This window comes from Vicia villosa, linkage group LG3 (genome assembly GCF_029867415.1).
Source record: "Vicia villosa cultivar HV-30 ecotype Madison, WI linkage group LG3, Vvil1.0, whole genome shotgun sequence".
NCBI lineage: Eukaryota > Viridiplantae > Streptophyta > Magnoliopsida > Fabales > Fabaceae > Vicia > Vicia villosa.
The window spans coordinates 27,902,737-27,929,456 of record NC_081182.1 but is presented as its reverse complement, the minus strand read 5'-3'; the positions used below and the strand labels follow the sequence as shown (position 1 = coordinate 27,929,456).

At 32.8% G+C, this 26,720-nt stretch overlaps 2 protein-coding genes across 4 annotated transcripts in view; both read right to left on the bottom strand.

The window, feature by feature from the left end:
• Positions 1 to 596: 596 nt before the first annotated feature.
• Positions 597 to 26,720, bottom strand: part of LOC131660792 (branched-chain-amino-acid aminotransferase 2, chloroplastic-like) — a 49,331-nt gene continuing 23,207 nt past the window's right edge. The window contains exons 1-10 of one of the 3 annotated variants that reach the window (XM_058930112.1): positions 4,439 to 4,728; positions 4,320 to 4,342; positions 4,064 to 4,238; positions 2,145 to 2,321; positions 1,946 to 2,077; positions 1,760 to 1,858; positions 1,486 to 1,602; positions 1,278 to 1,373; positions 1,077 to 1,189; positions 599 to 879 (exon numbers count right to left, since the gene is read on the bottom strand). In XM_058930112.1, the coding sequence (XP_058786095.1) occupies positions 765 to 879; positions 1,077 to 1,189; positions 1,278 to 1,373; positions 1,486 to 1,602; positions 1,760 to 1,858; positions 1,946 to 2,077; positions 2,145 to 2,321; positions 4,064 to 4,238; positions 4,320 to 4,342; positions 4,439 to 4,513 (1,122 nt within the window). In that variant the 5' untranslated portion in view covers positions 4,514 to 4,728 and the 3' untranslated portion in view covers positions 599 to 764. Of the gene's footprint in view, positions 880 to 1,076; positions 1,190 to 1,277; positions 1,374 to 1,485; positions 1,603 to 1,759; positions 1,859 to 1,945; positions 2,078 to 2,144; positions 2,322 to 4,063; positions 4,239 to 4,319; positions 4,343 to 4,438; positions 4,732 to 26,720 lie in introns of those variants that run through there. The other 2 variants (XM_058930114.1, XM_058930113.1) reach the window with 2 other exon arrangements.
• LOC131660790 (branched-chain-amino-acid aminotransferase 2, chloroplastic-like) lies at positions 18,341 to 21,205 on the bottom strand. Its single transcript, XM_058930107.1, has 9 exons — positions 21,009 to 21,205; positions 20,860 to 20,912; positions 20,499 to 20,673; positions 19,737 to 19,913; positions 19,523 to 19,654; positions 19,334 to 19,432; positions 19,012 to 19,224; positions 18,813 to 18,925; positions 18,341 to 18,612 (listed from the first exon to the last, which is right to left on the bottom strand). Exons 1-9 carry the CDS (start codon positions 21,084 to 21,086, stop codon positions 18,498 to 18,500), a joined length of 1,155 nt encoding a protein of 384 aa, XP_058786090.1. The 5' UTR covers positions 21,087 to 21,205; the 3' UTR covers positions 18,341 to 18,497.

Sequence of the window (26,720 nt, the reverse complement as noted above, 5' to 3'; positions counted from 1 at the left end):
ACTTTTAATTGAGTTACATGAATGTATGGTTTAATTGAATAACAATCATTTATCCTAAGTATAAATTGGCCTAAAATATAAGGTTTCTTAAAAAGGTCAAATTTATAACAAACTTACTGCCTATGATGGAAATTAATTGTCTTGAGGGTTAATACAAAAGTATACTTCCAAATTATTCCCTGAGTTGTGAAATAAACATATTACCATTAGTTCAAAATGTATCCAGGGGTTAATATGAAAGTGCGCATACGAATCCACTCTTTCATCAGTAGAAATATACACTTCCGGCTAAATTTTTGACAAAATGGAATTGAGTGACTCACTTACGAATATATGTGGTGTATTCTAATTGCGTATGAAAGTATACTTTCAAACTTGAAAAGAGAAATTTTGGATTTTACAAGGGTGGCTCTTCACCGCTAAGGGTGTGAACAACAACCTCGTTTATTTATAAGATAACAATCCTAATACCACTCATCATGGACCCTATATGTTGGGCTCATTTTTTGTTCCACACAAAATAAAATTAGTGTTCAAAACTCATTATTATTAATCATTTTTATGAGGCTTAAGGATCTTTCAATAAATCACATTTATAACATCAATCTATTTTGTAAAATCAAAACTTACAATTCATCGTAAATCAACCTAATATTTCTAACCAACAAGCACATTTATTTAAAAGTTTAATTTCCAAGCCCTTTTGCATACAATTTCACATGGGATAGAATGTAAGGAACATATTATTTAATACATGTACACACTTAATCAAATTCAATGATCCATCCCTTCTTATCTTCAATTATACCAGTTTGTATTCCTAAAATGATTTTGCACAACTCTTCACTAATGGATCCGGAACCTGTTTTATAGTTGAACCTGCACATGCAAGAATAATAATTTCAGAAAAAAATTGAACTCATATGATAATCTTACACCTCTTCCATAAAAGTACTGTAAAAAAACTGTAATTAAGATTGATATTGTATCAAGATAAAAAAAACTAGTTAGTATATATATGATCTTGAGTAAAAAAAACTTATGTATGTGAAGTTTACATGCATTTCATATTTTACCTTGTACTCTTGTATGTGACACTCCCTACAGGCGCAACCCCAACAGCAGTTCCTGTACAGAAAACTTCATCGGCCTCAGCCAATTCTTCGACAGCAACAACCCGCTCTTCCACCTAAACAATAATGTAAAACAAGTTTTAGGTCATGATGTCCTATAATCATATAGATGCCACTATCACAAAGATGTAACAGTAATTTTACCTGATAACCAAAATCACAAGCAATTTCAATGACACTTTTTCTAGTGATTCCTGGAAGAATAGTTCTATTGATAGAAGGTGTTGAAATATTTTTTCCCTATTAGATTGAAATCTAAGTGAGATTGACCGACTTCAAGCAAATATAGTCGATAAATTATCGAGCTTCACTAGATTAACTAGAACTTAGAACATGCACAGTTGAGTAATACCTTGGCAACGAAAATGTTACAAGCAGAGACCTCCTCTAGGTTTTTCTTGCTGTCTGAATCGAGGTATAAAACATCCGAAAATCCCCGGATTTTGGCTCTAATTTGTGCCATCAAGACCTTCATGACAATTACAAGTAGTACTATGATTTTGTTAAATTCACCGCAGATTCAAACATGCACCAGATAAAATCGTGCAACAATGTTTTATACACAAGATAAACAAAATTAAATAAATAACAGTATAATTTGAGTGAAAATTGGAAATACAACATACAGGTGCATAATTGCAAATGGTTTTAATGTTTCCAGTGCCGCAGCGAGAAGCACGGTCAAAATCCTCTTCTACGTACAAGTTAAGCGGAGCCGAACCTTCCTGCAAAGTTAATAAAAAAATCATTCCAACCAGTTTTAATAAATCCTCCAGCTGTAATGTAATATAAGTAAATAAAGCTTCATTAACCTTGAAATAGTTGCGAACCGGAGAAGCATATACGAGGAATGTGTATTCAGGTGCAGGAGCTACACCAAGAACCGGACCACTTCCTAAGAGTAGAGGTCTAAGGTACAATGATCCTTTACCTGATGGAGGAACCTGTTTGGTTTCAATCATGAGTTACAAAGTTCAGACTAATGTAGCATAGGGATATACTCTTACTTACCCAACGCTTATTTGCTATAACAGTTTGTTTCAAAGCATTGACAAATTGATCGATGGAAGGGGATGCCATGCACATTCTTTTAGCACCGACGTTCATGCGAACTGCGTTTTCTTCTGGACGGAATAGCAACAGCTTCCCATTTTCTTTTCTGTAGACTTTTGTGCCTTCAAATAATCCCTATATGCATATTTCAACAATGTTAAATTCTATGATAAATTTATGTTGAATGGTGATATATTTAACTTAATTATAAATTTTGTATGCTATAATGTAATAAATTATGAAAATTTAAAAACATGAAAAAACATTTTACTTTAATGAAAAATTATAGTTTGTGGGGACGAGGCAGAGAAACTCGTCCCATTGAAAGCGAGACTTGCGTTCAATAACCATCCCCAACCTGTTTTAAGGGATGGGTGATATAGGAAGGCGACGGGGCCAGTAATGTTGAAAAATTGCCCCGCCCCCATTGCCATTAGTAGTAGACACATGAGAGAAAGAAACAATTGGTTAAGTTGATTGCAATTTTCAATCATGATTACAATGTAAATATTTATATACTCTTTGAATTAGGCTTATAAAACACTAATGAGACTCAAAAGTGTGCGTGTGTGTGGTCTAACAATGAAATGCTTGAGTTCAGGGCCAGCCCAAGGGCCAAGCTGCTAAAGCTAGGGCTTTAGGCCTCACAAGTTTGGGCTTAAAAAATACCTCAAATTTTTTTTAGATATAATAACATTTGAATTACATATATTATTGTAGTTGAATTGTTAATATATAGGCCTCTTTTCCTATTGGTATTTAGTTCAACTCTTAACAAATACATTTTAAAGACCTCACTTTAAAATTTGCTTTAGGCCTCTAAACGGGTTGGGCCGCCCCTGCTTGAGTTTTGAGAATGTGTTCCTCTCAAGGTCTCTGGTTTGAATCTTGCTATATACAAATTGCTTACTAATTCAACTAATTGGTTACTTATACTCCAAGTAACACACCTAGATCACTTATTGTGAATTACATTTTTACACTCCTTTTTAGTTTAAAACCTCCAAGCTAAATTATATTGATTTTTTTTTTCATTCTAAATTTTTCAATCTTGAATGGCATGGTTACAACATCTACAACTTGATCATTTGTCTTGCGGTATGTTTGAATGATCTTGTCATTGCTTACATGATCTTTAAGAAAATAGAACTTGGTTTGAGTGATCTTGTCATTGCTTACATGATCTTTAAGAAAATAGAACTTGGCTGTAATTTTAGACTTGATATATGTCATGCTGTAGATGCATTAAGAATGTTTATATAAGAACCTAAATTGTTCTATATATGCATGTAGTTTTTTTTTTACTCTTCTTCTTTCTAAATTTTTGTTACACTGGAATTGTTATTGTGGTGAATGAAAAACTCACAAACTTCTATATTACTATATAATTTTATTAATATGAAAGACACTAATTATAATAAATTATAAACCACTAATTATATATGTTGCATTTTAAGTAGAGCCTAGCTGTTAGGCATTTATGTTGGTCACATATTTTATTCCTTAAATCTTCAATTAATTACCACTATGCATAAAGTTGGAACCGTGTGAAAGTTCTTTAGTGAATGATTTCTTTAAATCATTACCTTTTGTTTGGAGTGTTATCTTAAATTGGTCATAATTGTATTCTTCTACAAGATTTGCAACTTTAAAAAAGCTAACAACAAAAATTATAAACAAAATTTTTTTTTTCTAAGAAACAAAGATTCAGAGAATACTGAATTTGATTTTTGATTAAAATAATATTTGTTCAGTGTCTGTACTTCACAACACGAACTATGAATTACTAGAGTTTATTCTCCGTAGAAACCAGAGTGCTAGAAAATTTTTTTTAACAACAATAAAATTATAATAATAGTAAAAGGTTGTGACCATACCTGGCCATAATTTAGAACCCCTGCTGATGGACCAAGTTCAATGTTCCCATACCGAATGATCTCTCCATCTCCAAAACTTTGGCCAGCATCACATTTTGTTACATACATGAAATCAGTTGGTGTCAATCCAAATCCAAGACTGTCCCAATCAACATTAGCATACTCTTCTTCATCACTAAAAAAAAGTTAGAACAAGAACAATGAGTCCATTTATTGATTCTTAAAAAACATTTATAGGATATTAGTATTAAGTTACCTTGGAATTGGAACAGGTGGGGGCTGACATGTTTATAGAGGAAAAAGGAACAAAAAGAGGTTAAATTGTTTAGGGTTAGAATAAAAATAATATGGATGAGAAAGTAAAATGATGATCACCTTGGAAGAAGAGAGATAACGAGGTTGAAGAAGAAACTTTCTTAAACTTGGAAAATTCAGAGTTCTTAGAATCATTTTGGTGGATGCTTGAGAGTTAATGTGAATTGTGTTTTGAAAAGATCATGCACACAAAACAATGAATATTGATGAAGAGATAAGCAAGATGAGATAGGAGAAGCAATGAAAACTCGTCCTTAATGGTAATACTCCAAAATAGTTGATTATCAATTATGAAAACTTGTCCATTATGGTAAAACTCTAACTCAATCAAGATATATTTGTTAGTGTGTGACACTTTTATTGAGGAGAGAAAGAGAGAATGAAGAGGGAAGATTGTTATTATTGAAGGTGATTAAAAATTGAATTTCAATATATGTGTTTATACACAACTAAGTGACTTGCATAGTAAGTAACTACCATAACAAACTCAAACTCTAACTAACTTGAGTTTGAGCTATAACTTGGATTATATCACAACATACTCCCTATAATCCAAGTTGTGGAACAAAGTAATCATAATTGATCTGAACTATTCCTAATTTCTTTCTTAAATTCTGAAATATGTCGATCTTCAATTCTTTGGTGAAAATGCCGGTCAACAGTGCTTCACTTGAGTAATGTCTCACTTCAAGTTCACCTCGATTTACCTTCTCCCTTAAGAAGTAAAATCTGTCATACCCCTAATTTTGCCCTAAGCGTTTTTTATCTGATTCATTTGCATTAGCATCAATTCATTTGTGTCCAAAATAAGTTTCGCTGTCACATGTTGCATTTCAAATTAGTATGAAATTCGAAGTTGATTTCTCATCATTTCAATTAATAATCATTATTTTTTTTATTTATTTTTTTATTTTGCATCAAAATCATTCATAATCGTAGTTTGCATATTGAGTTCATTTTTTGCATCTTGAATTCAATTTCACCATTTCATATTTCTTTTTAATAAATTAACTTGCATTTTCTCTTTAAAATTCTATTTTTTAGATTGAATTAATGATTAAATTATTATTTAATTATTATCTTCAATTTAAGTTTAGAATTAAAAGAAAACCGTATTAATTAAGTTTAATACATGTTTTTTTTTTTATCAATAGAACATTAGTAAGTTTTTTATACATCATTCTTTTTTATAGAGGCCCATTCATTAAAAAATACATTAGGCCCATTACATACATAAAAAGAACAAAAAAATTGTTGTTGTTATTTCTTCAAGAAAAAAACAAAAAAAAAATTGCTATTCTTCTTCAACAAGCTTTCACACCTTCACGTCCCACACTCAAAACCTGTATCCACAAAACAACAAAACTCCCTGCTACACCAAGCCAAGGCCTGCACCATACATATGACCTAGCTGTCCATAAAACAACAAAATTTGCTGCTCCACCCACTTTCTGTCCAAAAGCCAGACCCTGCATATACATCCAAACCTTACACTCAAATGGTTACATAAAACCTGCACTCAAAAAGCCATGAATCAGAGCACCACAATTGTTCAAACTTCTTTCAATTTCCCCCCGATTTTCATTTCAAGATAATATTAAAACCCTAATCTTCTACTATAAAAGTGAGGAGAATCGGCAGCCACCCTAGAAAGACAAAAAAAAACCTAGTTCAGCCTCATCAAAACTCCCTCAAGATTTCTCTCCACAATTTCTGCCCAAAGACACAAAAATACACCAAGAATACACAAAAACTCTTTGCCTATACTCTGCTCACAATCACACAACAAAAAACCACACACGACCTTCAATATTCACCACACTCAAATCACAGCAAATAACACAAAACTCAGAAACAGAGAACAGAAGGAAATAACAATCGAAGAAGGAATAGTCGAAGAAGGAGAAGAGAATGGAGTAAAGCAAAAAACGTTACCCGAGCTATCTTCGCCGGAGCTTTCGTCGGAGAACTCCTCCGTTTTGGTATTTTTATCTTCTCCATCTTTGCATGATTACTTGATACCAATGTGTTCCTTACACCATACTGATTCAAACCCCCTTTGTTAATTGTTGTAAACCTTCCATGTGTGCCATTTAATTTGAATTTGAATGCTTAGGGTCTTGCTATCTTGTTTGCTGTTTGTGTGTTGTGTCATGAACTGATTGAGAGAATAGAGAGGAGATTTAATTTCCTTTTGTTGTTCTTGTTTGGCGATTGGAGCGAGAAAGATGAAGAAGCCATCGCTTCTGTCGCTGTGGTCGTTTGTTCATCGTAAAGAATAACAGAGGTGTAAGATGAGAGGGAGTAACGAGAGAGAAAAGAGGAGCGTTTTCTTGAGATTTAGGGTTTCTCTTTGGCAAAACCCGGTTTTGGTTAAGGGATTCGGGTCAGACCCGACCCAATAGCTCTTGGTCTTAGGGCCAGCTTCCAGCTTTTGGGCTCAAACCATTGAACCCCATGCGTTTTTTTTAACCATCACCACCACCGATTTCAAATGCACACCCTCCATGTTTTATTTTCTTTCTTATTTAATCCTTATTTTTAATCTTCGATTTTATTATAATGTTTGTTTTAATTTCCAATGTTAACTAAAAATACAAAAAAATATGTTTTTATGTTTATATCTCATCTTTATTATTTAAAAACCCAAAAAGAACGAGTCTTCGTTTAAATAAAAATTACTCGATCCAATGTCGAGTCCATCTTAAATCTTATCACAAAAATATTCTTTCTTAATTAAATCGAAGTGATCGAGTGACAAGGGGTGCACACCTCTTGAATACCTTTGATCCTTTGAATCAAATATTAAAATTATTTCTTAATTAAATCGAAGTGATCGAGTGACAAGGGGTGCACACCTCTTGAATACCTTTGATCCTTTGAATCAAATATTAAAAACCTTTCTTAATTAAATCGAAGTGATTAAGTGACAAGGGGTGCACACCTCTTGAATACCTTTGATCCTTTGAATAAAAATCTTTCTTAATTAAATCAAAGTGATTAAGTGACAAGGGGTGCACACCTCTTGAATACCTTTGATCCTTTGAATAAAAATCTTTCTTAATTAAATCAAAGTGATTAAGTGACAAGGGGTGCACACCTCTTGAATACCTTTGATCCTTTGAACCAAACACTAAACATCCTTCATAATTAACCAACAAACTCGTAGTTTTTACTCAAACTACGATTGCTCTGACTTTCCCATTGCACTAGGGAATACGTAGGCACAAGATACAAACGTCTTGGCGAGCACAATAATAAAAAATATTTTATTTTTCCTCACAATAATAAAAAAACCCTAAAAACCTTTTATTTTATCTTTTCTCGATCAATAAGCAAAAGAACGCAAACATCACGCAAACACTCATTCATAAAACTAACTAAATGGGTCCCATCGAGTACGATGGAGGTGAGGAGTGCTAATACCTTCCCCTTGCTTAATCGACTCCCGAACCCTAATTTGGTTACGATGACCATCTTATCCATTTGTTTTTATTCATGGGTTTTATTCGATATTTTCCCTTTCCATTTTGGAATTAATAAAGATCGGTGGCGACTCTGTTCTTTTTCGAGCGTGTAGACACCTCGAGTATTTTTTAGCGCTACAGAATTGGCGACTCTGCTGGGGACTATCCTAAGAGAGTCAACCCTAGTTTAGTTTGTTCTATGTTTAAGTGTTTGCTTTTGTTTGTTCATTCTTGTGTTCTTTATGCCTATTCTTATGTTCTTTATGTTTACTCCTGTGCTATTTATGTTTCTTTACTCTTGCTTTATCGCTTTTATTTTATTTCTGTATATACTCAATTGTGGGTATGGGAATGATATTTGAGTGAAGCTCTCAACCCGAGCTTTGAAAAACAAGAGAAAAAACATAAGTTAGGAGGTGGTTGTGTAGTGCTAGTCCCCAGGGTGAACACCTTGAATGGCTAATACGAAAACCCCACTTGGAGGAGGCCTATTCATGAGATTTGTCATAAAGACGGTTTGCCCATCGCATGACGAAAATCTGATTTGGCCGTTAACTCCAAGGACCTTTAGAACCCGTTTCATCTATAGAGGTTATGTATCGATCCCCAAGGTGCACTCCTTGTATGATTGGTACAATAACCTCGCCTAGAGGATGCGTATTCATGAATTTGTCATAAGATGGTTCACCTGTCGCATAACAATATTCTGATTATGCTTGGGTGCCTCTAGGAACCATTATATCCAAAACCTTTAGAACTAACCCAGTGAGGGGATTTTTGGGTAAAGAACTTAGAACTATCCTAACTTAAGGAGCCTTCCGATAGGTTGTTCTATTACCTTGCTTTGCATCCAACATTGCATGACATATCATTTGCATCATGCATACATCCATGTTGTCCTTGTACCTCATTCCAACTGTCTCTTTCATCCAGTCACCATCAATCGCCAAGCTGATTCCCAGGCATCCTTATCAGACGCGAAGTCTTACTCGACATAAAGATGGAAGACCTTGAACAAGAGAATCATGAATTCCGTGATGAAGTAACTACTCTTCGAGTTGGGGTGGAAAAATTGACTGCTTTGGTGGAAAGCTTAGTGGCTGCTCGGAATCAACCATCACCTCCTTCATCTCCTCGTGCCACTCAAACACAAACTAAAGTCCAGACTACTACGATCTGCAAAGTTTCTACTGCTACTGTTTCTATGGCTCCTATCACTGGTCTCTCTCACTATCAGATGCCTAATGGCTACCCTGGGGGCATGTCTTACAACTTTGTGCCAGAGGGATACCATCCTGTTACTGGAGCTGCTCAAACTACTCCTATAATGACCGTGATTCCACCCCCGGTACATACCGTGCCACAAGCTGAGGAACCCATTTACCAAGTTGAGCCCAATGAAAGAGGTGAAGTTTATGATGATTTCCAAGATCAATTCCAAGAGATGCGAAAGGAGATTAAGGCCCTCAAAGGGAAGAATTCATTTGGAAAGAATGCTTATGATATGTGTCTTGTGCCAAATGTGAAAATACCTGCCAAGTTTAAAGTGCCTGATTTTGAAAAGTATAAAGGGAGTTCGTGTCCTCAGAGCCATTTGACCATGTACTGCAGAAAGATGGCCACTCATACTGATGATGATAAGTTATTGATCCACTATTTTCAAGATAGTCTAACTGGTGCTGCTTTGAAATGGTACATGGGATTGGATAGTACTCATATCAGTTCTTTTGATGACCTTGTAGAAGCGTTCATTCGACAATACAAGTATAATGTCGACATGGCTCCTGATAGAGATCAACTCCGAGCCATGGCGCAAAAGGAGAAAGAGTCTTTCAAAGAGTATGCACAAAGATGGCGTGAGGTTGCCGCCCAAATCTCTCCTCCTATGGAAGAAAAAGAGATGACCAAAATGTTTTTAAAGACCCTAAGCTCATTTTACTATGAAAAAATGGTTGCAAGTGCTTCAACCGACTTCACTGAAATGGTGAATATGGGAATGCGACTAGAGGAAGGCGTACGAGAAGGACGATTGATTATGGAATCTGGATCGTCGATTGGAACCAAGAAATATGGAAACAACTTTCAGAAGAAGTGGGAAGATGAAACTATTGCTTTTGCAATTGATGGTGGAGAGTCTCATAACTCACGTTCCTACCGACCCTTAGCTTATCAGCAAGCACCATTCATATCATACGATAAGTATCCATATGTTGCGGCCGCACAATTCAAGCAACCATACCGACAGCCTTGGGCATCTCCTCCTCATAATTCTTCACAAAATGCTCCTCAGAATGCAGCTCAGAATCAGAATCGTCAACGGAATCAGAATAAACCTCAAAGGAACCATCAGAAGGAGGATCGCCGCATTGACCCAATTCCAATGACCTACGCTCAACTATGGCCATATCTAATCGAGAGTAAAGCAATAGCTCCCAGACCAACCCGACCTGCAAAGTTTCCATTTCCCAAGGAATACAATCCAAATGTCAAGTGTGATTTTCACGATGGGATATCAGGTCACTCCATTGAAGATTGCAATGTCCTGAAGGAAAAAGTTCAAGATCTGGTTGACAAAAAGATACTCTCTTTCAAGGATATTGGTCCTATGCCATGATCAGTGCTGAGACACCAAGAACATTCCTAAAACCAATGGGTCAAAGCAGATCATTGAGCCACTTTTTATCACTTGCATTTACGTTTCTTCGCTTGTTTGCTAAGTGTTTATTTGCTTTTGAACATTGTTAACTTTAATGGTAATATTAATGAAATGAGCATGCAAGTTTTGAATTGGTCCATTCGTATTCACTCGTTCTTCCTTTTATTTTATTTTGTTTCCTAAGAAAAATGAAAAAATGAATATTCAAAACTCATAACGGTTGTCTTTCCTGAACCATCAGTGGGGCAGTCATACTCCTCTCTAATCATTGAACAATTGTCACACAAGTTGTTCAAAAAAAATTATTCAAAAGAAAAGTCCGCTAAGTCAAAACCTAAAAAGGAGACTTAGGCAAAAAAAATTTAGGGATACAAAAGTCAAAATAAAAGAGATCAGAAGATCATTATCAAAAGAAGAAAAGACAAAAAAAAACCTAGTTCAGCCTCATCAAAACTCCCTCAAGATTTCTCTCCACAATTTCTGCCCAAAGACACAAAAATACACCAAGAATACACAAAAACTCTTTGCCTATACTCTGCTCACAATCACACAACAAAAAACCACACACGACCTTCAATATTCACCACACTCAAATCACAGCAAATAACACAAAACTCAGAAACAGAGAACAGAAGGAAATAACAATCGAAGAAGGAATAGTCGAAGAAGGAGAAGAGAATGGAGTAAAGCTAAAAACGTTACCCGAGCTATCTTCGCCGGAGCTTTCGTCGGAGAACTCCTCCGTTTTGGTATTTTTATCTTCTCCATCTTTGCACGATTACTTGATACCAATGTGTTCCTTACACCATACTGATTCAAACCCCCTTTGTTAATTGTTGTAAACCTTCCATGTGTGCCATTTAATTTGAATTTGAATGCTTAGGGTCTTGCTATCTTGTTTGCTGTTTGTGTGTTGTGTCATGAACTGATTGAGAGAATAGAGAGGAGATTTAATTTCCTTTTGTTGTTCTTGTTTGGCGATTGGAGCGAGAAAGATGAAGAAGCCATCGCTTCTGTCGCTGTGGTCGTTTGTTCATCGTAAAGAATAACAGAGGTGTAAGATGAGAGGGAGTAACGAGAGAGAAAAGAGGAGCGTTTTCTTGAGATTTAGGGTTTCTCTTTGGCAAAACCCGGTTTTGGTTAAGGGTTTCGGGTCAGACCCGACCCAATAGCTCTTGGTCTTAGGGCCAGCTTCCAGCTTTTGGGCTCAAACCATTGAACCCCATGCGTTTTTTTTAACCATCACCACCACCGTTTTTCAAATGCACACCCTCCATGTTTTATTTTCTTTCTTATTTAATCCTTATTTTTAATCTTAGATTTTATTATAATGTTTGTTTTAATTTCCAATGTTAACTAAAAATACAAAAAAATATGTTTTTATGTTTAGATCTCATCTTTATTATTTAAAAACCCAAAAAGAATGAGTCTTCGTTTAAATAAAATTTACTCGATCCAATGTCGAGTCCATCTTAAATCTTATCACAAAAATATTCTTTCTTAATTAAATCGAAGTGATCGAGTGACAAGGGGTGCACACCTCTTGAATACCTTTGATCCTTTGAATCAAATATTAAAATTCTTTCTTAATTAAATCGAAGTGATCGAGTGACAAGGGGTGCACACCTCTTGAATACCTTTGATCCTTTGAATCAAATATTAAAAACCTTTCTTAATTAAATCGAAGTGATTAAGTGACAATGGGTGCACACCTCTTGAATACCTTTGATCCTTTGAATAAAAATCTTTCTTAATTAAATCAAAGTGATTAAGTGACAAGGGGCGCACACCTCTTGAATACCTTTGATCCTTTGAATAAAAATCTTTCTTAATTAAATCAAAGTGATTAAGTGACAAGGGGTGCACACCTCTTGAATACCTTTGATCCTTTGAATAAAAATCTTTCTTAATTAAATCAAAGTGATTAAGTGACAAGGGGTGCACACCTCTTGAATACCTTTGATCCTTTGAATAAAAATCTTTCTTAATTAAATCAAAGTGATTAAGTGACAAGGGGTGCACACCTCTTGAATACCTTTGATCCTTTGAACCAAACACTAAACATCCTTCATAATTAACCAACAAACTCGTAGTTTTTACTCGAACTACGATTGCTCTGACTTTCCCATTGCACTAGGGAATACGTAGGCACAAGATACAAACGTCTTGGCGAGCACAATAATAAAAAATATTTTATTTTTCCTCACAATAATAAAAAAACCCTAAAAACCTTTTATTTTATCTTTTCTCGATCAATAAGCAAAAGAACGCAAACATCACGCAAACACTCATTCATAAAACTAACTAAATGGGTCCCATCGAGTACGATGGAGGTGAGGGGTGCTAATACCTTCCCCTTGCTTAACCGACTCCCGAACCCTAATTTGGTTACGATGACCATCTTATCCATTTGTTTTTATTCATGGGTTTGATTCGATATTTTCCCTTTCCATTTTGGAATTAATAAAGATCGGTGGCGACTCTGTTCTTTTTCGAGCGTGTAGACACCTCGAGTATTTTTTAGCGCTACAAAATCTAGCTTGTGCTCACTCCTTCCATGGAGAACTGAATTCTTTCCAAGATTTATGGCTGACTTGTTATTGATCTGTTGCGCCAAAGGTTTCTTCACTTCGACCATCATTTATTTCAGCACAGATTTGAGCCAAATTGCTTGAGACGCGACATATTATTATGCTATATATTCAGTATCACATGTTGACAATGTCATTACATGTTGCTTTCTCGAGCAGCATGAGATCGGGGAACCAAATTCTTGAAAGAAGTAATCAGTTGTGCTTCTTCGATCTTCCTTATCTCCACACCAACCAGCATCAGAATAACAAGTAATTGTAGGTTCTTTGCTTTCAGAATCTCATGGAAACAAAATTTCACAGTTCATTAATCCTTTTAAGTATCTCAAGATTCTTCTTGCAGCCTTCAATGTGACACTATTGGTTTACTCATGTATATGCTCACCAATGCAACTGAGAAACCTATATCAGGTCGAATATTGCACATATATCTCAAAGACCAGAAAATTTGTTTGAACAAAGTTACATTGACTTTGTCCTCCACTTCATGCTTCTCCAGTTTCAAATTTGGATCGACAAGCAAAGATGCATGATTCAAATCATTCATCCTGAATCTCTTGAGTATCTTTTTTCCATACTTCCTTTGATGCAGCACCATACCTTGCTTGATCATTTTAAATTCCATACCTAGAAAATAAGATGATTTTCCCAGATCCGACGTTTTGAATTCCCTCATCATCATCTATTTAAACTTCGACAAATTCTCCATGATATTTCTAGTTACCAGCAAGTCATTGATATATAAGCAGATGGTTGTTATATCTTGTGCCACAACCTGAACATAAAAACCATACTCAAACTTGCATTTGACGAATCCAAATTTGACTAAGCATGAGTCAATTTTCTTATTCAATGCTATAGGTGTCTGTTTGAGACCATAGAGCATTTTGTGAAACTTGTTTACTTTCTTTGCTTCCTCATGTATCACAAACCCAAGAAGTTGTGTGACATATACCTCTTCATCTAAAGGACCATTCAAAAAAGCTAATTTCACATCTAAGTGAAATGTCGAACAGCCTTTCTTAGATGCCAAGGCTACCACCAATCTGACAGTCTCCAATCTTGTTATTGGTGCATATGCTTCATATTAGTCGATTCCTGCTCTCTAAAGAAATTCTCGAGCTACGAAACTTGCCTTATGTCTCTCTATCGACCCATCAGCATAGTGTTTCAACTTGAACACCCGCTTCACTTTGATAACTTTTATGTGTGCTGGAATTTTGACTAACTCCCATGTGTTGTTTCTTTCAATTTCTTGTAAGTCTTCGACCATAGCTAACTCCCACTATTTATTCTTTGAATTCTTGCTATAGTTGATTGGTTCAACACCTACAAGTAAAGCGAAATAAACTAATTCTACATTTGGTGGGACTTCATCATCATCAGTCACTTCATAGTCTTGAAGTCTTTCGTGAAGAAATATAACTCTTTGATGTCTTTGGCTTGTACTAGACACACTCTATTTGATTTCAACTATGTCCTCTTCGAATTCGACTGTGTCGGGAATGTCAGCAACTGCTTGACTTCAGCTTCATCAGTTTCTTCGTCGACGCCATAACTCATCAAATTCTTGTTAATTTCTTAATACTTATGAATGATATTACATGATAATAGGCCAGGGAAATCTGATCAATGATATTAATGATATTACATTAAAAAAATTAGGCATGTTAAGCAATCTCCAAGCATTGCTTAGCGAGAATAAAATATCAACACCCTATAAATAGGGGTTCAGGCAGTTTATTTAAAAATAACTTGGTGTAATTCAGTAATTTCCTAGTAGGGGGTGAGAGAAGTCCATTGTATATCAGAAAAACAACAGGAGGGAAAAAAGAGGAAGACTGAGGAAGAAATCGATGTCAGAGGAATCTTTCTTCAAGGGGCTCCATTTTAAAGCTACGATGAGTAAGCGTAGCTAATTTCTTTTTTGTTGGGGTTATATGTAGTCTCCCTAATTCTCATGTATTGATCAAGATAATGGTATTTTTTTAATTCTTCTTATGTTTTAACATTGATGAATTCTTTGTTCGTAATTCTTGTTTTGGATTAGTTACCTGAAACATATTTTCATGGTAAGACTTGATATGCAAAAGGTTCAGTTTATTACTAGATTTAAGCCCTTCATCAATTAAATATGCTAAAGTCTAGAGAGAGATTTAGGTTCAATTTCTATATAACTATTGAAGCTTAATGCTATCGTATTTGTTAATAGGCTAAGATATCGTCTATTAAGTAATATAATTGATCTCACGTTGTTGACTCTGACACGAGCTGCAATGAAAGCGACGGGTCGTACTATTAATAACTTATTGGAATTTTATATTAATGATCAATGATATTACATGATAATAGGTCGATGAAATATTACCCTAACTGGTTTTATTAATTGTTAAACACCAAAGTTTATTTTACTTTCTTTTACTTTTCATATTCATAAACAATCAAACATTTGATAAACCGTTCTTAATGTTATAGAAAATATTGAATGGACTTTAAAACATAACAAGTCCCAGTGAAGACGTTACAAACATACTTAATCATGTTATACAATAATGTGTCTCTTCAATGGTTAGCAACCTGAAAAGGCATTGGTCAATTGCTTAAATAAACTACATAATGAGGCTAGAAGATAAATAGCTCATAGTATTTGATGTAAGTTCCATGCTAATATTTTAAGCGCTACTATCAACCAAAAAAATATTAAATATTATGATCAATATGTTAGACCATCAATATCTTGTGTCAACAACATTTAAAGATCCAAATTGAATTTGGCATCAGAGGTATGACCATCTCAATCTTAGGAGTCTCTACTTGGTTCACATGAAGAAGATGGTGTATGCACTTCCCAAAATCACAACACAAAAGCATCTATGTGAGGAATGATGCACTGAAATCAAGAAAATCATTTAAACATGACTAGCTAATGAAGTCACAACAAAAATTAGAGATTATGAACTCATATGTTTGTGACTCCTTTGGAATAAAGTTACTAGTTGATACTTTCTACTTTTTAACCTTCATAGATGATTTTACTAGGTATATGTAGGTTTACTTGTTGGAGAAGAAAATTTAAGTGTTCATAAAATTCAAGAGATTTAAGCTGCTAGTTGAAAAGCAAATTAAATGTGTCATCAAGAAGTTGAGAACTGATAGTGGTGGTGAGTACACCTCAACTAAATTTGCTATGTGAGAAATAAGAAATTGAGCATGAAATTATAGCACCTTAGAGCATCTCCAGTGGGAGAACTTATTTTTGGTTGCTTGAGCTATTTTTTATGGGACCAATTGCCTCATTGTATTTAAGCAACATCTAAGCAATTTAAACCAATTTCACTCTAATGGCAATTTGAATAAGCAATCTATATGTGGTCCAATCAATTTATGTTTGACCCCACCAATTATCAAGATTAATATTATTTAATGCTAAGCAACCTACTTTTTGGATTGCTTCATGATGTAACTTACACAAAAATTTAAGCAACGGGAACGCCACATGTATCTACTCCAATGGTAAAAATGCTAAGTTCCAGAACTTATGATTCATAATGTACATTAAGCAACCTCCATTGGAGATGCTCTTACACACATAAGCACAATGGAGTTGCTGATAGAAATAATAGGAGCAATGTGAACATGGCTAGAAACATGCTCAAGGAAAAGCAAATTCGAAACCATTTCTAAGGTGAGACTATCACAAATGCAATCTACATCACCAATAGATCTCCAATAAAGAAGTTGAACAACAAGATGCCTCGTGAAGCTTAGTCAAGATTGAAACCAATTTTTGGACACTTCAAGGCTTTTGGCTCACTATACTATAGGCGTGTACTTGAGAAACTCAAAAGGAAGCTTAATGATAGAGACCAAACCATGATCTTGGTAGATTACCATTCCACATCTGCCTACAAGTTATTCTCACCAAATGAGAATAAGGTGGTGATTAGTATAGATGTGGAATCTTATGAGAGCAAATAATGGAATTGGTTGAAAATTCCAAGATATCTAGCGCAATAATGTGAAGGTTCAAGCCACATTAGAAACATCATACATGTTGATAACCAAGAAATAGAAATTGGGTTTGCATAACTTGAAGAAGTAATGAGATCAGCAAGAGTCATAACTCAATTAGTAAGATTGAATGATTATGAAAGATTTCCTGATGAAGACATCAGATAAGATGGTGACCTAATTGAAGAATCCATGCTAGTTGAATCATAACTCAATTTATTAGAAAAGTAAATGCAAAATCAACGCAAAAAATAGAATTATAGTCGGACCATCTAGCGCTCTCGCTCTCTTTAGCCCAAGAGTATACATTATGAACAACTAGAATACTATCTTCGACCTCAGGACGGTTGTCCCATGTTCTGAACTAGGTCTGAATGCCGGTATGAGTTTCGACATAATTAAATTCCTAATCAGACCCGTTAACATGTGATGGCTTTTGTAAATTATTCCCTCATGAGTCATTAGTATTGGGTAAATATAATTTAGTTAATGAACTAAGTATTTAATTATCCATTAATTATTATGTTGTGAAGCGTTGGGCAATCCTAATACTGCTTTTGTGTGAACTCTAGCCCTAAACTGTATTCCCAAGATAAATAGAATTCCTTGACAATAAAATTCCTAATTAATTTGGCTTCAAATCGTGAATCCTAAATTTAGAATGAACCCCGAGGTTCTCATGGTTTTATACAAATAATAATAATGTTTGGTGTTTCGATTTTCTATGTATCAGTGATACGAAAAATACACATCTTATAAAATCATAAAAGAAAGCAAAACTCTTAAAAACGGTTCTAAATCATATAATATAAACTCTGATAACCCATGTTAAAATTAGAATCAATATTATATGATATTAGAAATCACTTACTTGTGGAAGTCGTTATAATTAATTAATCAAATTGATCGAAGTATTAGACAAAGTCTTCCTTTGTTTGATCACTTGCTTTAGTATAGGTTCTCAATAGGGAAACCTCAAACAAGCGATTTAAGTCTAACGGAAAACATGACTTTACTTTTCTATTTATAAGATAACAACCTAGTATCACCCATCATAGACCCTAGAGGTTGGACCTATATATAATTTATTCTGCCCTAAGTAAAATTAGTGTTCAAAACCCGTAATTATTTATATGTTGTCAGACGTAATCATCTTCGTTTGAATCATCACATTAATAACATCAATCCATTTTGTAAAAACAAAACTCACAAATTTACAATTGTAGCCCAAAAAGAATTTCTAAGAACAACCACACTTATTTCAGAGTTTTATTTCCAAGCTATTTACCTTTTGCATAACATTATACATGTTTAGAGATAAATAACAAGGTTATATTGATATTTTTCACGTGGGGTAGAATGTTAGAAACAAATTATTTAATCTATGTGCACACTTAATCAAATTCAACGATCCATCCCTTCTTATCTTCAATACTTCCAGTTTGTATTCCTAAAATGGTTTTGCACAACTCTTCACAAATGGACCCAGAACCTGTTTTATAGTCCATCCTGCATATGCAAGAACAACAATTTCATGAATATTTGGACTCATAAGATATTCTTACTCCTCTTCCATAAAAGTAACTAAAAAATTATATAATAATTAATTAAGATTGATAATGTATAAATAAAAAATCTAGTTAGTATATATATGTTCTGAGTATAAAAAACTTGTGTATGTGAAATTTACATGCTTTTCATTATTTTACCTTGTATTCCTGTATGTGATACTCCCTACAGGAGCAACACCAACTGCAGTTCCTGTACAGAAAACTTCATCGGCCTCAGCCAATTCTTCGACAGCAACAACGCGCTCTTCCACCTAAGCAACAGTGTAAGCAAGTTTTCGGTCCATGATGTCTTAAAATCATGTATGTAGCTGTCGCAATGATATAACAGTAATTTTACCTGATAACCCAAATCACTAGCAATTTCAATGACACTTTTTCTGGTGATTCCTGGAAGAATAGTTCCACTGATAGCAGGTGTTGAAATCTTTTTTCCCTTGGCAATAAAAATGTTACAAGAAGAGACTTCCTCCAGATTTTTCTTGCTGTCTGAATCAAGGTATAACACATCCGAAAATCCTCGGCTCTTGGCTCTATTTTGTGCCATCAAAACCTACATGACAAAGACAAGTAGTGTTATGATTTTGTTAAATTCACCGCAGATTCAAACACACACCAGATAAAATCGTTAACCAATGTTTTATACATAAGAGAGAACATACAGGAGCATAATTGGAAATGGTTTTAACACTTCCAGTTCCACGACGAGAGGCGCGGTCAAAATCTTCTTCTACATATAAGTTGAGAGGTGCTGAACCTTCCTGCGAAGTTAATAAACCATTCATTTCAATCAGTGTAAACAAATCTTTCGATTGTAATGTACAAAATAATTTAAATAAAGCTTCACTGACCTTGAAATAGTTGCGAACCGGGGAAGCATATATGAGGAATGTGTATTCAGGTGCTGGTGCCAAACCAAGAACAGGGCCACTTCCTAAGAGCAGAGGCCTAAGGTACAATGATCCTTTGCCCGATGGAGGAACCTGTTTGGTTTCAATCATTAGGGAAAAAGTTCAAACTAATGTAGCATACTTTTGAGGGATATACTCTTATAGTCTTACTTACCCAACGCTTATTTGCTAGCACAGTTTGTTTCAAAGCATCAACAAATTGATCAATGGAAGGGGGTATCATGCACATTCTTTCTGCGCCCATCTTCATACGAATTGCATTTTCTTCTGGACGGAATAGCAGCAGCTTCCCATTTTCTGTTCTGTATGCTTTTGTGCCTTCGAATAATCCCTGTTTGCATATAAAACAAATAAATTTTTTATAAACTTCACTTTATCTTATATATTTAAATATTTATTATTCTCTCTTCTTTCAATTATATAAATTTATCTTCCACGTATAATTAATAAAGAACAATTTTATAAAAATTTCTGTAATTTCTCATTTTCATATAACAAATTTTTTTTAATATATGTGAAAAATTTAATACTCTAGTTGAATTAGATACTGAAACATTTTACTAGTACATTATTGTTTTTCAACCCAACAAAAACATTTTATATTTGTTTTTCAATCAATAATGCTCTAATTAGAACATTCTTTATCATTTTTCAGTAATAATTTTAGTATGCATCACGTAATTTATGTATTCATCATGTGTACACATGTTGATCATTGACAAAACGAAAGTTTTGTAATTTTCCCTTATGAAGAATTTCATTATCTTTATCTTTTGTTTGGAGTTTTATATTAAATTGACTTATATTTGTATTCATCTACAGCTGTAGTAGCATACAAGATGATATTTGCAACTTTATAAAAGATAACAAAAATAAAATTAAAATACTAGTAAAAAGTTGTGACCACCATACATACCTGGCCATAATTTAGAACCCCTGCTGATGGACTAAGTTCAATGTTTCCATACCGATTGAGCTGCCCATCTCCAAAACTTTGGCCAGCATCACATTTTGTTACATACATGAAATCAGTTGGCATCAATCCAAATCCAAGACTGTCCCAATCCACATTAGCATACTCTTCTTCATCACTAAAAAAAATTCAACAAGAACAATGAGTTAATTTATCGACATTATTGATCCTTACAAAAAACTATAAGATGTCCGTAAATCCTAGTTCAATTGATAGAAACCGATATTATTAGCTTGGACAGTATCATCAGAATTCAAACTCTGGTGTTCAGGGTTGTGTATGAGCAATATTAATATTGAGTTACCTTGGAATTGGAAGAGGTGAGGGCTGAGATGTATACCCATTGTAAGCTCCTATCTATATTATGGAGAAAAAAACATGATTTCATTCATATGCATGTTAAAATGATATAACTAAAACATGAAAAAGAACAAAAAGACATTGATCAATCACCTTGGAAGAAGAGAGATAATAACCACGTTGAAGAAGCAATTTTCTTAAACTTGGAAAATTGAGAGTTCTATGAATCATTTTGGTGGATCCAATGTGAATATTGTGTGCTTTGAAAGTGAGGATGCACACAAAACAATGAATATTGAGAAAGAGATAACAATGATAAGAAGACAATGCCAACTATGCAATATGCATTTTGATAGCAAACTACGTAGCCATTTTATACAACAGATGTTTTTTTTGCGACACGTCATCATGTGAAATCCATGAATATTGAATACTTACCCATTATGGTAATACTCCAAAATAGTTGAATATTTGAAATATATTCAGATTTGTTCAAAACGTGTACCTAACACATGGTAATTAAAAATATATTAGGATAATCTTTTTGATTTTAAGATATATATTAAATGATTTTTGTAATTCTATTTGTTAAATAATTTCATTTTTTTCTAAAAATATAACAATAATAGTAGAAGATAAGGATGTTTGATTTAAAAATGAGAATGTGTCGCCTATGAGATAGACGAAAATGATAGAATCTGATCTTGATCATAGTTGGTTGTCTCTATCCTAAATGAAACATTACCTAATCCACGTCAATCCACATCCTTTTTTAAATTAAAAAAATATTATCCTGACTTGCGTTTCTCAAATTTATTGGTGCTTTTTAGATTATTCAATATGGAAAATATGGCATTATTATATTACAAAACATTAGTAATAATAGATTTTGAGGATTTTTTACCGTATCTATTATTTTACTAAACATAATAATAAACATTAGAAATTAATGTATAAAGTCTTTTTAGAGTAATGAGTGGGTGTGTTTAAGGGAATTTTGATTATGTTTGTTCTAGTAGTGAGAGAGTGATGTGCGTGGATCACAGATATTAGATGCTTAGATGCTTATGTGAAGTTTGTTGAGTTTGAAAAATGACATAATTTTATTTTTTTGGGTTTTATTGAAAAACCTCAAATCTCACATTAATTGTTGACTGATAATATAATTTTTTTTTATATAGAGTAACACCTCTCACTTTTAGAAAGATGAATTATGTCAATTTTTTATTTTATATTATATTAAAGTTTATCAATCGGGTCACATGGTATTGACCGTTTATATTTATGCATTAAGTTTAATAGTGTTAGAAGTGATGAGGTAGGTGTATTAGGAAAATATTAAGTTTCACATTGATCATGAACAAAAGAATGTATATAGAGTGACACATTTTATCTTACAATACAGAGGAATCTTCAAAAGTCATGGATGGAATCCAAATATTTTTTATATTGGCATTTTTCAAATTTCACCAAAATGGAAAAGGGCATAAGAGGTATTAACCCTAAAAAAGTTAATATGTTTTCATATTTGACTTAAACATTTTTTATTTCCTAGCACTAGAGGTAGTTGGTGTTTTACATAGAATCCAAAGACTAATAATACCTAACAATGTTGTGTCTTCTAAGTTAATGTATGTAATTTAAAAAAAAAAAACTAGCAACAAACCCGTGCATACGCACGAGTTCTGTTCGGTTACGCGAATTTGACTACATCATTTATTTTAAATAAAAATGTTAAAAAAGAAGAAAAAAATTTAGATAAATAATTGATTATTTCATATATAAAAATATTTAGATCAATAATAAATTTTTTCCCGTATACCATTTTTGGATTAAAAATATTTAATCATAAATACCATTTCTCGTATATAAAAATATTTAAATCAATAATAGATTTTTTTCCGTATACCGACTTCATTTTTGTTTAGGTATCATTTACAAAAATATTTGAATCAATAGTAAATTTCGTATATAAAAATATTTAGATCAATAATAAATTTTTTCCCATATACCATTTTCAAATAAAAAAAATTGGGTCATAAATACCATTTTTCGTAAATAATAGTTTTTTTTCCGTATACAAATATTATTTTTATTCAGGTATCATTTACAAAAATATTTAGATCAATATTAAATTTTCGTATATTTAAATATTTAGATCAATAATATATTTTTTCCTGTATACCATTTTTTGATCAAAAATATTTGATCATTGTAGCAACCTGCCCTAAAAATTAAGATTTAGAGTTGCCACATATTCTACCAGGGCGAATAGGAAACCCTACGCAGTTAAGAGATTTGGGGTAAGTTATTATATTCGGGTCAAGGGAAGGTGTTAGGCACCCTTAACCCTTTCCTAAGGTTTTAAGTTTAAGGCAAAGGTTTGTGGCTAAAGATGTTAAGGTTTAGGGTTTATAGCTAAGGAAATGAATAGGGTGAAAAGTGAGATTTTGGGGAAGGGGACTCGCCTTGTTGCCAAGTGCCTACGTACCTCCTTAGGGAGGATCAGAGTCAACGTAGTTCGGGGAAGGGTTGTACGCCTTAGAATTGATATGAGTGTATGAAGGTATTTTGAGTTACCTTATCGTAGTTTTGAAAATCCGTAGTTTGAAGATGAAAAGGTGTTTTAAATATAGCGTACAACACTGATTTAAATATGCTCTATTAATCGCAATGATCAATAGGTTTGATCACCATAATTAACAGATTTAATGAAGGATTGCTAATAATTCTAATCGATAGATTCGATTATCACTAGTAGCAAATAAATATATTTTAAAATTAAATTATTAATTATCGTTACTCCTCGTAATCAATAAATTTGATTAAAAATAATAACGAATTGATAAAAAAGTATGCTAATCATCGTAACCAATTGATACGCATGGAATTATGAAGCAAGACTTGGTAAAAAATGATATGGCAAGGGCCAGGGATCGAACCCTGGACCCTTTGGTTGCAAGAAGACGCGTTTGCCATCTGAACGACTTGCCCAATTTGCAAATTAAACGCAACTGTATGATAATATATGAAAAACAATGCATACTTGGAAAACACGCGCGTGAATTCAAACTGACCAATCATATGGAGACACGCACCTTTCTCCTTCGCTGAACCCCATATTCAAACCAGGGCTATACATACAGCCCAAAGTTCGTAGCAACAACTTATAGCGACGGTTTTATCCGTCACTATAGCACTTGTGAACCCACAAAACTCTACACAAGCAATACAAATCAAAAGTAAAACCATGAATCGATGCGTGGTGGTCCCCTAAACACGATGGAGCCCCTGATTTTGTCTAATTTTTGCCTAAACCCTAAAGCCCCAATTTGGAAGCTCTAAACCCTAACAATGGCAATCCCTCACACAAGCAATCAAACCACAATTAACTTATCTGAAATCATCAATAGCATCATGGCAAACATAAATATACAATCAAATTATGTGTATGATACGTAAAAGATTGAATTTGAGTTCAAGCTTAAGTGAGAATTGTGCTCATAGAATTGTGCTATGTGGAGAGACAAAGTTGTAGAGAATCCAATTTCCTTCTAAATAGGCTTTAAGTGAGAAATTTCTGATGTTCCATGTGAAAGTTATGCCTGGTCAAAGTATAGTTGACCTTTTAGACCAAAACCCTAATTTAGTAACTATGCTCTTTGTTGATTTTGAAGCTTTTCCTTGATGAATCATGATCAACCTTTGATCAAATGATGAATGATACTTCATAATATTATTGTTAACCAAAAAATCAGGAGTTTTGACTGTACTTTGACCATAGTTGACTTTTAAGTCAAACTAGTCGACTGTGGTTCATCTGAGCCATTGAATGAGAAATCCTTGGAGTTGAAGCTTGACTTTTAACATGGAGATATTTTGGAACATAATGAGCCATATGGAATCCATTGGAGACTTTGACTTATCCATTTTCTTAGGAGAATGCCTTGAGTAAACCCTTGAGCCTTGAGTCATTGAAGATGAAATGAGGTGGGCAAATTTTGGGGTATGGCAATCATAAATACAATTTCTCGTATATAAATATATTAGGTCAATAATAGATATTTTTTTCCGTATACAGACTTCATTTTTGTTTAGGTATCATTTACAAAAATATTTGGTTCAATAGTAAATTTCGTATATAAAAATATTTACATCAATAGTAGATTTATTCCCATATATCATTATTGAATAAAAAATATTTGGATCATAAATAACATTTTTCGTAAACAATAATACAAATATTATTTTTATTTGGGTATCATTAACAAAAATATTTCGATCAATATTAAATTTTTCGTATAAAAAAATATTTAGATCAATAATAGATTTTTTACCATATACCATTTTTGGATCAAAAATATTTGATCATGAATATCATTTCTTGTATATAAAAATATTTAGATTAATAATAGATTTTTTCTTGTATACAAACTTCATTTTTGTTTAGGTATCATTTACAAAAATATTTGGATCAATAGTAAATTCCGTATATAAAAATATTTAGATCAATAATAGATTTTTTTTCCCTATATCATTTTTGAATAAAAAATACTTGGATCATAAATACCATTTTTCGTAAATAATAGATTTTTTCCGTATATAAATATTATTTTTATTTAGGCATCATTTACAAAAATATTTAGATCAATATTAAATTTTCGTATATAAAAATATTTAGATCAATAATTGATTTTTTGAATAAATTTTTCCCGTATATCATTTTTGGCTAAAAAATATTTCGATCATAAATACCATTTTTCGTATATAAAAAAATATATATCAATAATATATATTTTTTTTGGAAGAAAGAAGTGAGAAAGTGATGAAAGAGAAAAAAATAGAGAATAAAGAGAGATTTGATAAGTTTGATAAAATATAAGAGTTGTATTATTTTAATAATAAAGTTAAGAACTTTAAGGTACAAAGACCAAAAAACCACAATTTTAATGTGGTGACAAAAAATCAAATATGAGTATTTTGAACTTTTCCACAACCATTAATTTTCTAATACTATAGATTGATAGTTTTTTTTTTGGAAGAAAGAAGTGAGAAAATGATGAAAGAGAAAAAAAATAGAGAATAGAGAGAGATTTGATAAGTTTGATAAAATATAAGAGTTGTATTATTTTAATAATAAAATTAAGAACTTTATGGTACAAAGACCAAAAAACCACAATTTTAATGTGGTGGCAAAAAATCAAATAAAGGTATTTTGGACTTTTTCACAACCATTATTTTTTTTATATTATAGATTGATAGCTTTTTTTTTTGAAAAAAGAAGTGAGAAAGTGATGAAAGAGAAAAAAATAGAGAATAGAGAGAGATTTGATAAGTTTGATAAAATATAAGAGTTGTATTATTTTAATAATAAAATTAAGAACTTTATGGTAGAAAGACCAAGAAACCACAATTTTAATATAGTGGCAAAAAATCAAATAAAAATATTTTGGACTTTTTCATAATCATTAATTTTCTTATATTATAAATTGTTATGAAAAAAGAATAACAACGTAATTTTTTCTCTATCTATCTTCTATTTCTATATAACTTTTAATATTATATGATTATGATTGAATAAATTAAAGATTATGGAAAAAAAAAAGAAAGTAAATTTTTGTTTTACAAGAATTAGATTAATATTATAAATCAAAAGTGAAACTAATTTTCAAAACCTTCATACTAATATTTAAAATTATTTATTCCAATAACATTAATTTACATTGCCTATTTTATTTTATTGTTATGAAGTTAATGATCTAGTTTTTCTTCATGCCAAATTTTCTTAGTTCTCTTCCATATGGATAGAATCCAAACATTTTCCTTTAATTTAATCAGCAATAAGAAATTAATAAAGCTTTGGAT

Bases quoted from the DNA above. Each gene is read 5' to 3' on its own strand.
- LOC131660790 (XM_058930107.1), bottom strand. From the start codon at position 21,086: ATGATTCATAGAACTCTCAATTTTCCAAGTTTAAGAAAATTGCTTCTT. The intron at 19,655-19,736 runs GTAAGTAAGACT...GAAACCAAACAG, and splicing joins TGCTAGCAAATAAGCGTTGG to GTTCCTCCATCGGGCAAAGG. The intron at 19,433-19,522 runs GTCAGTGAAGCT...TTAACTTCGCAG, and splicing joins CGGTTCGCAACTATTTCAAG to GAAGGTTCAGCACCTCTCAA.